Source organism: Podarcis bocagei, assembly GCF_964188305.1.
Source record: "Podarcis bocagei genome assembly, chromosome: 5".
Classification (NCBI taxonomy): domain Eukaryota; kingdom Metazoa; phylum Chordata; class Lepidosauria; order Squamata; family Lacertidae; genus Podarcis; species Podarcis bocagei.
In genome coordinates, this window is record NC_138129.1 from 78,656,415 (window position 1) to 78,669,047 (window position 12,633).

Below are 12,633 nucleotides of genomic sequence, written 5' to 3' on the forward strand. Positions count from 1 at the left end.
CCTATAACAAAGTCCAACCATCCACAGCAAGCAATCTCATTTTCTCTCAGTTGATGGATCATCTGTCTTTTATGGACTCCAGGACTGAAACTGCTGGTCCTTTCTAGATTTGACTAAAAAGGATAACAGAGAGAATAACAAAGGGGGAAGAAATTAACATTCCTAACGCCATTTTTTTTTTGTGTAGAGCAGTGATGGCCAAACTTGGCCCTCCCATCATCCCTAGCTAACAGGACCAGTGGGAACTGTAGTCCAAGTTTGGCCATCACTGGTGTAGAACATATACTACACTGTGTCTTCAGTAACCTGCCTATTAGTCCTGTTCCATAGCTGAGCCAGGAAAGGAATCACGTCCTGGGATATGAAACAGTTTGAAATGGACCCCAAGCTATCTAAACATAGTTGCACCAAGTCTGATGCCCTACAGGTCTACTCAAAAGTAATCTCCATTGAGTTTCATGTGACTTACTGTCGGAAAAAGAATGTATAAAATTGCAGCCTTACAGAGCAATCCTAAACTGGTGAAATTTACACTGGCTTGAGTTACCTCTGTTCAGGAGTGGGGCTACTCCTGGCTGAGCCTGCCTGAGCCTGGCGGAGAAAACAAGCCTTTAAAAAAGAGTTTGAGTTATACTACCTTTCTTGCTGGCTTAAGTTCCACCAGGCCACCAGGTCATGTGACTGAGCAGGAAGAGGTTTAGAATAATTCTATCTTTGCCCCACCACACACCTAGAACATCCCTTTTCTGGTGTAAATCCCCTTGGCTTAAGTTCCACTGACTAAAACAGCATAGCCCAGGCTCAGATGGGTTAAAGGAGTTGAATTAGTGTATCTCTGGCTGAGTCATGATAGAGTTATGCTAGCGCAGCCCTCGTAGAGCCCCAGATCATCTTGGATAGCCCAACATCCACCTATTCCAAACTTGCTCATCATGGCAGATATTGGGTCTGGATTGCTATGACAGCTAATGTTAGCTAGATTTAGTGGGATTAAACTCATCAAAAGCCAAGTATTTCATCTTTACTAGGTTCAAGAATAGTTTGCATGCGTATTTAAATGTTTCTTTCTTCAGATTATGTTTGGCATCTTTTTCACCGGAAAAAAAGAGCTGTTACTTAAATCAACACTAGCAGCGCTGGACGACACCCAGGACAATGCCTTCTAATAACAAACTTCCAGTTTATGATAAATCAACATATTGTACTACTTTAAGAATGGAAAATTCATGTGGGTGATCCTGCAGAGAACAAACATAACAATTATGTAATTTTCATGAGCTTTCTGCTGAGAAAATTTATGGCAACCAAATGTATCTTGTTATTAAATTTCTTACTTCTTGTGACTTCATTGTAATGGCATGTCATTTCCATATAAGCGTATATATTATAATATTTGGGGTTTTCCTTTTGTTTTTTGGCAAAGCCCAAAATCTTTGGCAATTTTTGCTTTGATTACCTAATCTGGATTTGTATTGGAGGGAATGGACTGAGTGGGGTGGGCTTTGGATCAGAAATAGAGGAAATTATGTCAGGGTTTTTTTTCCAGCTGAAATTTATTATATGCTTGCCTAAAAAAAAGTTCAAGGGAGATAATGATGCCCAAACCCCCATTTGCTCTGACAGACTGTGTTGCTTCATCCAACATTTAATACAAATAACCAACAGTACTTATTTCCCTAGATGTTTGACTCATGCACCACTACAGTTCCAAAGGTGATTTGGTTTTAGTTCCAGACACATATTATGAAATTCCTTAAAAGGCAATAATAGAAATATCACTTTGAATGAATTAACTAAAGCGAAACTGGTGTTACATTGCAAAAAAAAATAAAACCTGAGCATTGTTGGGAAGGCGGGAAAACCCTTCCAGAATTATTGACAGTCAAGGGATTTTGATTTGTAAAAGAAAGGTTGACCAAGATTGTTTGCTTTTCATTGCTGAAAATATTGAAATGGGACACTGATCCTTTGTACTGATTCTAAGGTTTTATTATTATTGTCATAAATTTGATGGTTCCAGCAGCTTTGGTGTAGTGACTCATAATATTCAGTTAGGGTTAACAATCAAATAAAAGATTTCAAGACTGGCGTGAAGTATTCAAAAATAGGGCTTTGTGGATGATTTAACTGCTGTGATGTGTTATTTGGACACCCGCTGAACCATTTCACAAGACAACAGTGCACAATAATATCTCTGACACAAGACAGCTGTGGAAGTCCTTGTTGCTGGTTATCTGTCTTCAGGGCCGAATAAGACAATAAAGGTATGGCAAAAGTAAAGTCCAGTCAAAGTTAAGTCCAGTTAAAAGTGACTATGGGGTGCGGCACTCATCTCGCTTTAGGCTGAGGGAGCTGGTGTTTGTCTGCAGACAGCTTTCCGGGTCGTGTGGCCAACATGACTAAACCACTTCTGGCACAACAGAACACTGTGACGGAAGCAAGAGCGCACAGAAATGCCGTTTGCCTTCCTACCACAGCGGTACCTGTTTATCTACTTGCACTGGTATGCTTTTGAACTGCTAGGTTGGCAAAAGCTGGAACAGAGCAATGGGAGCTCACCCCGTCATGCGGATTCAAACCGCCAACCTTCCGATTGGCAAGCCCAAGAAGCTTGGCGGTTTAGACCACAGTGCCGCCTGCATCCCTAAGACAATACATAGCATGCAGCTGTGTATCTTGCTATTCCTTAGCTAATTACAGGCATGGGGAACCTAATAGTTACAGGGAAGGCAGCATATAGGCAGTGGAGACTTGTCTTTTCACTCCTTCACCATGACCAGAATAGAGATCGCTGTCACCGCCAAGTGTGGCAAAGAGCCAAAAGACCCCCTTTGGCACCATTGGAAACTCCCCCCACCCTGCCCGATTCCCAGCTGTGTGGCGTTGCTCTTGGACCTGGGGAATTTTTAATTACACTTGGATGAAGTTGCTCACTTTCTGACACCTGGGTATGCCCATTTATGACATAATTCTCATCACCCCTTGCTGGCAATAGACATCAATATGAGAAATTGAACTTGAACAGGAAACAGACAAGTACGAAATAAACTTGGCTGTAGACATAATTTCATGAAATGTGATTAAGTTTTCCTGTAGCTGGGATTAATACTTGTGTATCTGCAAAGTTAGTAACATGGAACACAATAAGAGAGGGAGAGAGGGAGAGAGAATCAACCTAGAGTCCAAATATGACACATTTCTCTGCAGATGAGATATATGAACTCTCAAAACTAAGTATGAGCTTGGGGATTCAAAGGTATTTACTGGGATTTTTATAGCAATTATAAAGACAAATAATGATTGAGAAAAAGAAAGGGAACTAAAAGAAACACGTCTAAAATGCCCCCATCTATGGAGCCAGAAGGATTTAAGTCAACAAGATATTATAAAATAGTCCGAGTTTACAGTCAGTCATCACTGATTTAAAGCTTTGAATAATGCTTCTTTATCTGTGTTTCTCTTGGCTTTATCAACAAGCCTTCCCGTGAAGTTGCTACATCTTTCCAGTGAAAGGCTTCAAAGAAATGGACGCTTGGTTTTATCCATGGTGGGTTTGCCCCAAAGTTCATATTTTTTGTTGAATGGTCTTCATTTCAGACATCATATCCAGCACTCACTCTTCTTTGCACCCCATTTATGAAAAAGGGGTCAGTGCTGCAAGAAGAGCTGGTTACTTACCTCTTGCTGTGTGGCCAGAATGGAGGTAGCATGACACTGGAACACACAACCAGACTTTATCCCCTGAAGATGGGTGGCAAGGAGAGTTCAGCAATTAGCTGTGGACTCAATAAAGAACTGACAGCACATAGATACTTGGATGCCACTCAAATGGATGTCAGTAAGGGTTCCCTCAGAAATGTTCTACCAACCACTCAAAAGACATTTTGGAGTAGGGATGTATAGTCTGATTCTTGGTACCAGTTCTAATAATGTTATTACAAAAATATATATGCATCAGACTCACATGTTAACACTCACAAAATACAAGCCCATTTTTGTTACATTCATAAATATCATAGATCCACATTAAGACATAAGATAATGACTGCGCTTCTGTGTGCATTTGGCTAAGTTACAGGGGCAAAAAAGTGAGAGAAAGATTAACAATAAAACAATGAATGTTAACCAGGGCGTTTTTTTCAGCCAGAGCTCAGCTCTAGCACCTCTCAAGTGGGTGCCATAGCTATTCTAATAGGACAAGGGAGAAGTTCATGTGGCCTCCAGCACCTCTTTTTCTAGAAAAATAGCACTGATGTTAACAATGTTTAATAGCTAAGATAATCACCACAACAGTGGATCAATAAGACAGGAGTTAAAGTAAGTACACATTTCAGGAGTATCCAGTTAGCATACAATTAAGATCAAATGTTGATGATGACAGTGGTTGACTAAATTGCCATTGCATTAAAAAATAAAAAATAAAACAAAAATAGCATTGGGGAAATCTGCGAAATTCACAAAGAGAGGGAACACCAGGGCAATGTGTTTGTGCAGTGTATGTTTAATTAATTAAGCATGAATCCTTTTTCAAATGAAACCCAATGGGTCTAATAAACTACTGCTGCTAATAAAAAAAAATGTCCCGACTGAAAATAGCATGAGTCTCACTTCCCAGAAAAACAATGACAATGGCATGCGTATGAAGGCGGGCTGGACACATTCTTTTGGTCCACTGGTTACAGTATATTGTTTAAGGCTAAGCTTTATTCTGGAAATACAGATACACTGTGGTTTTTACAAGTACAACAGCTTACACATAGTATTACAGTTATTTATGATGTCACTCTGCAAGTTAGCAATTCTGATTCTACTATTTTCCAGGACACATGGTTACCTGGTTTTCAGAAACCAGCAAAATGTCATATTTATGGGGAAGTCTCTGTAATTTTTTTCCTGCACAACTCCTTGGATGAGGTTGCATGTGGCTTATTTGTGATTATGATGATGATGATTATAAGTTGTTAGTTGCTTTATCTTGCCCAGGGCATGCCAAAGTGATTGATAACTAATCAAATAAACAATACACCCAACATAGATACATTACAACCAAGAGGAAAGAGAACAACATTAAAAACATTCTACCCATTTTTAAAAGGCCACAGATAGTTAAAACCAAAGGCCTAGTTATAGGAAAAAGTTTTTACATGGTGCCTAAAGATATTTAACAATTGCACCAGGCAAGCCTCTCAGGAGAGAGCATTCCACAAATAGGGAGCCACTGCAGAAATGGCCTATTCTTGTGTTGCCACCCTCCAAACCTCTTGTTGAGGGGTACATGAAGAAGGGCCTCGTGTGTCATCAAGAAAAAGGTAGCAGAGACTAGAGAGCATTTCTGAATATTTGTCACACTTTTTCATGGGTGTATCATGGGTGCTGTGGTGACATTAGCACTACCGTATTAGCGAGCTTCGCCCTCCATCAGTAGAGCAGCACTTAAATCATTCCCTATAGTCCCATAGCTGGCCCAATGCCTAATGTAGCATTGCGACTTCCGGGTTGACGCGATCTGGAAATGGCGGATTCCCTCCGAGCTCCGGAGGGAATCGGCTCCACTGAGGATGGGTCTTTGCCGCGCCGGCGACGCGGGGACCCTTAAAAACCGCAGGCGCGGAAGCCTGCAGACTGAAGACTCGGCGGGTGCCTTAAGCGCCCCCCCTGATTCGCAAAGAGCCTTTTTAAAGGCTGCGGAGGGGATACGGGGGTGGCGTGGCACTGAGAGTCGATCGCTACCTCGGTGGAGCGAAGCCGCGAGCCATAACCAGAGAGCGCTGACTTCCTTCCTTGAAAATTTGGACTGAAAGAATCGCCCGTGAGTAAGACGGATTGGGACTTTATAAAAATTCTACCTTGAATTGGAGACGAGCGGGGGGTGTCTAAAAGGAAGTCCGCACCCCCCCCTTGCAGACGATCTAAGCAACGGCGCAAGAGCTAAGCTGGAGAGCCTACCCCTGGTGGGGTGAGTTAAAAAGGACATTAACTTCCGAGATTTAACTAAGGGAAATTTTGGGTTGGAGAGTGGAGTTTTGGGAACCCTCTTTTTGTTTTAAACAACCCCCCCTCCCGGGCCCGGGAACGTCCTGCCTTGGTGCCTGTGTAAGAGCTGCGGAGTTTGACAGCTGTCAAAGCTGTCAAACGGCCGATTTAAAGTGGAAAATTTATCATCTAAGATCCCTCTGGTCTAAGACGAGTTATAATTGAGCTAAAACTGTTGGAAACAAAGTAATAATAATCAGTTAAAGGATTGTTGGTGAAAAGGCTAATAAGTAACCAGATTCCCCCTAGGGGGAATTCTGTGAAACTACAATGGATACAATGGCTGTGGAAGGAAAGTTACTAGTGGAAATCGAAAGGATGTTTCAATTGGTGGGAATTTTACAAGAACAGAGCTTGGCCATGAATAAACAACTTGAGACTATGACCTTGGGAACAGGCAACTCTGCTCTTAGTATTGAGGACCTCAATGAGAAAGAATCCACAGCTGAATGGGAAACAATACCTACAGAGCTGGAAGAGACTAAACAACAAGAAAAAGAAGAAGTAATCCTGGGAAGCAACAACCAAAAGCTGACATCTGCGGAACATAAGCAAGGAAATGCTGGGAACATATCTACTACAACTCTGCGAAAGACACAGAAGAAGAAGGAGGAGGTCCCGGGACAAAATGGAATACAGAAAACTAAAATAAAGAAATACGATTGGGGCCTCCGTTTGGACTTTGATTGTGAAGAGATAGGCTTTGTGGAAATTCTCCAGCAGTTACTTTTGAACCCCCTTGTGGGAAGAGGATACACTTTGATGGTGAAAGAGCTTTTCCCAGACCTGACGACTGACATAAAGGACTACCAACAGGACAGGCGGAGAGGGACTGAAAGGGATTTGAAAGCCTCGGACGTGAGGAACCCAGGCTGAGAATCTCGAATCTGGATCTTTATTGGGAAGGGACAAAAACCGGGGATGGGAGGGAGGGAAGAAGAGACTCTTAAAAACTCTTAAGACTTCTAGGTTTGGTTAATATGACTCTTAATTAAGATAAAATGAAAATCGATGGAAGAGAACTTAAGTCCAACTTAGGAAAATTAATTTTTATTATAAAAAAGGTAACAAGATGAATAAGATTGTTAAGAGGAGAAATACCAACTTGCTGATATAATCTTGAAACTGGGATGCACGAGGGGAGGTGGGGGGAAGTCAGGGAACAAGTTTATGAAACGGGGATTTGCTGATTTTATACATGTTTTTGTCTTTTGTCTTTTCTTTGTGTATGTTTTGTCTTTATAAAACCAGAAAACCAAATAAAAATTTTATAAAAAAAAAAAATAATGTAGCATTGCACCCTCAGTCCAAGCTGCAGTCCTATACACATTTCTTTAGAAGATTGCCCTGTTGAACTCAATAGAACTTACTTCTGTGTGGACGTTCATAAGATTGCATTCCAAGTGAAGAAGCTGCCAATAGAGAATCAGTTGTTGTTGTTTTTTAAAAACCCCACTATAAAAACAAAAGAGATAAATTATGCCTTTTTCCTTTCTGTATTGAACTAGTATCAACAAACGTATTTACATAGACTGTTGGTTTGATCTGATAAGCCTGCCAAAAAAACCACCATGCTATACAAAAATCTCAAGCAGAATTTTTGGCTTTGGAATACAAACTTCTCTTTATTCAAAACCACGCAATGCTTGCTTTAAATTGTATTAAAGAAACTGGAGATGCAGAATCAAAGCAACCTTGCTAGCAAATCCACAAAAACATGTTAACCCATGTTGGTCATTTATGGGCCCATCAACAACCTGAAAATAAGAAACAAAACTTCCTATTTTGTGCTTGTAAAAGTTTTCCCATCTGGTTGCTTGGAGGCAATTCTTGCTGACCACAGTTTGAGTGGCTATTATAGAAGCCTGGGCTTAAATAATTCTTAAGGCAGGCATCCCCAAACTCGGCCCTCCAGATGTTTTGGCAGTACAACTCCTATCATCCCTAGCTAACAGGACCAGTGGTCAGGGATGGTGGGAATTGTAGTCCCAAAACATCTGGAGGGCTGAGTTTGGGGATGCCTGTCTTAAGGCATATTTGTGTATGCATTGCATGTAGGTTTGCCTTTTCACAAATCCTACTAGAAAAAAGAGGCAACATTTTATCAGATACTGTAACCACCACAGGAAGGTCAGGGCTGTCATTTAGTTTCAAAATTTGCATAGTAAGAAACAGAAAGAGGAAATGCTTTCAGCACCCATGGTGTCATCACTGCTTCAGCTTTTTTTTCTTTTTCATTTTTTGCGATAAGTCAGCTTTACCAGATGTGTTTAATGTACCAGGAAGAGACAAGACAATGAAAATGCCACTGTACACAATTCCACAATTATGCAGAAGTGGTATCTAGTCAAACCTTGGCTCCCGAATGCCTCAGTTTTGGAACATTTCGGCTCCAGAACGATGAAAACCCGGAAGCAAATGCTCCGGTTCTTGAACCTTTTGGAAGCCGAACTGGCTTCTGGAATGGATTAAGTTTGACAACCAAGGTTTGACTGTGAATGAATTTAACATCATGATGAAAATATATATTGGATTATCATAATGTGGAAAAAACCTGCAAAGATAAGGCTGCTTCTAAATTTCACTGCTAATTGTGAGGGGAGTGGGAATCTAACCTTACAAACAACAATTGTCTCATATAGGCACATGCTTTCAGCTAACAACCAACAGTTGGTGTCTGAATGGAATCTTTCCCCTTCTTGGGATATCTGGAAGCATTTAGGACAAAACAAATTTGTACTAATTTTGGTAAGCAAATGTGTGGAGCCCCACAACAAAATGTTGCAGGAAACTAATTTAGTGACTGCAAATATGTGGAAAAGTACATAAGCATGTCAAAAATGGAACGGTTGATAAACCAATAAAATGTCACATTAGCACCAGAAGTCCTAAATGCATTGACTATTGGAAGCTGCTATATACCAAGGCAGACACGTGATACCTCTAACTCAGCACTATGTACACTGCACTGATTAACAGTAATTATCCCGGGTTTCATTTCCCCCCCAATAAATTTTATTAAAGTTTGAAATAAAATATACAAAGGTTAATATCAAATTTTAAAAATAAAAAATAAAAGAAACTAATCAAAATAAAAACACAAACCTAGAGGAGGCATAGAAAAAGGGGATGGGAAAAAGAAGAAAGAGGGAAGAAGGAAAGGAAGAGAAAAAAAGATTCTTGGCCTGTCAGCTATATATAGAAAATTATTCAAAACATCCACTCCAAGAAAGCACCCAACAATTCCACTTTCTATAAACCAATACCTTCTTCAGTCCTCAAACCCAGATATCGTAAGTTCATACAGATGCATAGGTGCATACAGATGCAAGAGTCTCTCCCACATCAGCACCTGTGGAAACAGATTGCTACTATTTAACTCAGTGTTTTAGCTAGAAGTCCTGCTACTGTGGAGATTAGTGGTTCAGGCTAGTTTTTTAATATGAGACAAGGTAGGGCAGCAGCACCCCAGCTACTGAATATTCACCCACAACAGCTCTTTGCCAGAAAGAAGAAGAGTGTGCTGGTGAACCAGGTGCTTTGCTGCCTTTGCTGTCTTTCAGGTGCACAGGCATGTGTAGGAGGAATGCTGGGTGTGCCAAGGAACACCCTAATATCTTTTTTAAAAAAGACTTTGCAAGTCCCTGAACTTGCTCAGCTGTAGAAGGGCACTTGCTGCACCATGGCATTACCTGCCTGATCAGGTGCGCCAATCTTTCTAACATGCTCCTCTCAACTGCTAGAGAAGATTAGCTTCATCCACAGATAACAAAGGATTTCATCACTTATTAAAAAATAGCACATGAACTGGGTCTGGCAATATGAGTCTATTAAACCTAAAGATTATCTGAAGAGCTTCTTTGTGCAAGCATATTGAACAAGAGCTATATCTGAAACTGAAGCCTGTTACAATCTTTGGCTAATGGCAGAGCCATTTTCCCAGTGAAACTGTGAGCACTTGTTTAATGTTTCATTAAGCAACAATCATTTTCCTGGTAGTGTTTGATGTTACTAACGCCAAAAGCTCGCAGACTTTTTCTAGTGACGTGCGTACTCCTCAAAGAGTCTCAGAGTTCATGTATCATTGTGATACAAGCAAATAAAATCTCTCTTATCTAGCACATAATTGAGGTGCTATCTGATTCATCAATCTGAGATTAGTTTTGATACAGCTGGTTTCAGCATTGTTCTGTCACTGATACTTCCCACACTCCAAATGCCATTACTAAGCAACAGTAAACACTGATATTTGTATTTTATGAAAATCTCCATTAACTGCAGAGTGCTTTAATATCAGGTATAGATATATAATTCCTAGAGAAGATTCAGGATGTCACTTGAAATATAGTGTGCTTCCAGACGATTCCTTAATATTATAAATGAGCTGTTCAGATATTGCAAATGGGACACTGGCAACATTTTTTATTTATTTATTGGATTTCCTCCAGAAAGAGTAAATCAGAATTAAATAAAGGAGAAATTAAAATACAAGTTGGCATTTTCTATACATGAAGAACACTCATCCTACAATGAATACCTGCCTGACTCTGGAAGCATCTCTGTAAGGAAAACATCCTCTGATAAATACGTTATCTTGTTAATGCCCAAGGAAGTAACAGGTATTTAATAAATATGTATTTCTAGACCAACCTCTGTTGAAGAGGAAACTTCCAGGCTTTCATGTTACAGAGAACTTTTTCTGAGACTAGCTTGTTTTAACTCTTAGAAAAGATGGCACAACTAAATTTCTGTTGGGCTACATCAAGAGCTCTGTGTAGCTTATGCCTTGCATTTGCTACTCGGTGACAGATTTTCTATGCTTAAAAAAAAGACTGTTCAGCAATTGCTACAGAACTTAAAAACAGAAAGTAGTGTTGTATATTTTACACACACACACCACCACCACCACCACCACCAAGTACCTGACGAACATACACTCATTTATGGGCAGGAAAGACATGAACAACAGTAGTGTCAAAATAGGTGTGGAAATTGAATTATACCAATCCACAGTTAGCATGTAGTGGGAGCAGAAGCACAGGTGTGGACAGATTACTATGACTATAAATCAATGCATATACTGTACAGTTCAGCTGAACTGCTGCATTTTTTGTTCAAGGTCATTGCTTCTTTTACTATAACTTTTTAAAACTCTAATTACATATATACACTATTTATTCATTATGCTTAGGAAGAGTAATTTAGAACATATGAGAGCCACAGTGATGTAGTGAATGGAGTGGTTTAAAGTCACATCCCTTTCCCTTTTCGAAGTCAAAATAGGATGTCTACTGTTACAGGAAAAAAGAGGTCTCATTCATAAAAACTATGACAGCTACCACTGCAGAATTGCTATCAGATTGGTAAATACTTCTACAAAGGAATTCTTTTTTTTTTAATAAGATATTTATTAAAGTTTTCAATATATTACAAAAAGAAAAACAAAGTAGAATCAAAAGGGAATACAAAGAATAAAAATAATTAACAGAGTAAAAAGAAAAAGAAAAAAGCAAACCCCTTCCCACCGTGTAAAAAAGAAGAAAAAAGAAGAAAAAAATTCAATAAAAAGAAAACAAAAAAGTGACAAAAATACAAAAAACCCTAACCTTTAAAAACATTTAAAAACAAATTCATTGTTTTCAGACCCTTAACTGTCATAGCCTTCTTTCTTAGACTTCCTCCTCCTCCCTTCCTTTGTATCCTAGTTATTAATTATCCCAGCAAATCCTTTCCATTCCATGTTTCATAAAATTCTGTCATTACATTACCCTAGACTATTTTGTTTTTTTTAATAAAATATTTATTAAATTTTCACAAATTATATAAACACAACAATTCAAACAAACACACATACAAGAAAAAACAAGCATAATTTCAAATCCTTATTTTCTTAAAACTTACTTCCCCGACCTCCTCATACCTTCCCTTTCTGCATTCCAATTTCAAATATTCAGTTCAGCAAATCCTCACCCTTACTTTTATATAATTATTAACCTTTCTTTTCTTTTAACTTAATCTTTACAGCTGTAATCCATTTAATTTCTAAAACCGCATCGTTCTAACACTCATTAATTTTACAATGTTTCTTAAAATAGTTCTTGAATTTCTTCCAATCTTCTTCCGCCGTCCCCTTTCCCTGGTCTCGGATTCTGCCAGTCATTTCTGCCAGTCCCATGTAGTCCTTCACCTGCCATTCTTCCAAGGTGGGTAGATCCTGTGTCTTCCAATACTTTGCGATGAGTATTCTTGCTGCTGTTGTAGCATACATAAAGATGTTCTGTCTTTCTTTGGCACCAATTGGCCGACAATGCCCAAGAGAAAGGCCTCTGGTTTCTTAAGGAAGGCATATTTAAATACCTTTTTCATTTCATTATATATCATTTCCCAGAAAGCCTTAATCTTTGGGCATGTCCACCAAAGGTGAAAAAAAGTACCTTCAGTTTCTTTACATTTCCAACATTTATTATCAGACAAGTGGTAAATTTTTGCAAGCTTGACTGGAGTCATGTACCACCTATAAATCATTTTCATAATATTTTCCTTTAAGGCATTACATGCCGTAAATTTCATACCGGTGGTCCACAACTGTTCCCAGTCAGC

General features: G+C 39.3%; 1 protein-coding gene across 5 annotated transcripts in view; it reads right to left on the reverse strand.

Moving 5' to 3' along the window:
- Nucleotides 1-12,633, reverse strand: part of SLC44A3 (solute carrier family 44 member 3) — a 98,375-nt gene that overhangs the window by 61,310 nt on the left and 24,432 nt on the right. The window contains exons 1-3 of one of the 5 annotated variants that reach the window (XM_081194027.1): nt 9,300-9,552; nt 7,404-7,488; nt 3,679-3,741 (exon numbers count right to left, since the gene is read on the reverse strand). The exons of 1 other annotated variant lie outside the window; for it this stretch is intronic. In XM_081194027.1, the coding sequence (XP_081050153.1) occupies nt 3,679-3,741; nt 7,404-7,421 (81 nt within the window). In that variant the 5' untranslated portion in view covers nt 7,422-7,488; nt 9,300-9,552. Of the gene's footprint in view, nt 1-3,678; nt 5,489-7,333; nt 7,489-9,299; nt 9,553-12,633 lie in introns of those variants that run through there. 3 more of the 5 variants (XM_081194030.1, XM_081194029.1, XM_081194032.1) reach the window with 3 other exon arrangements.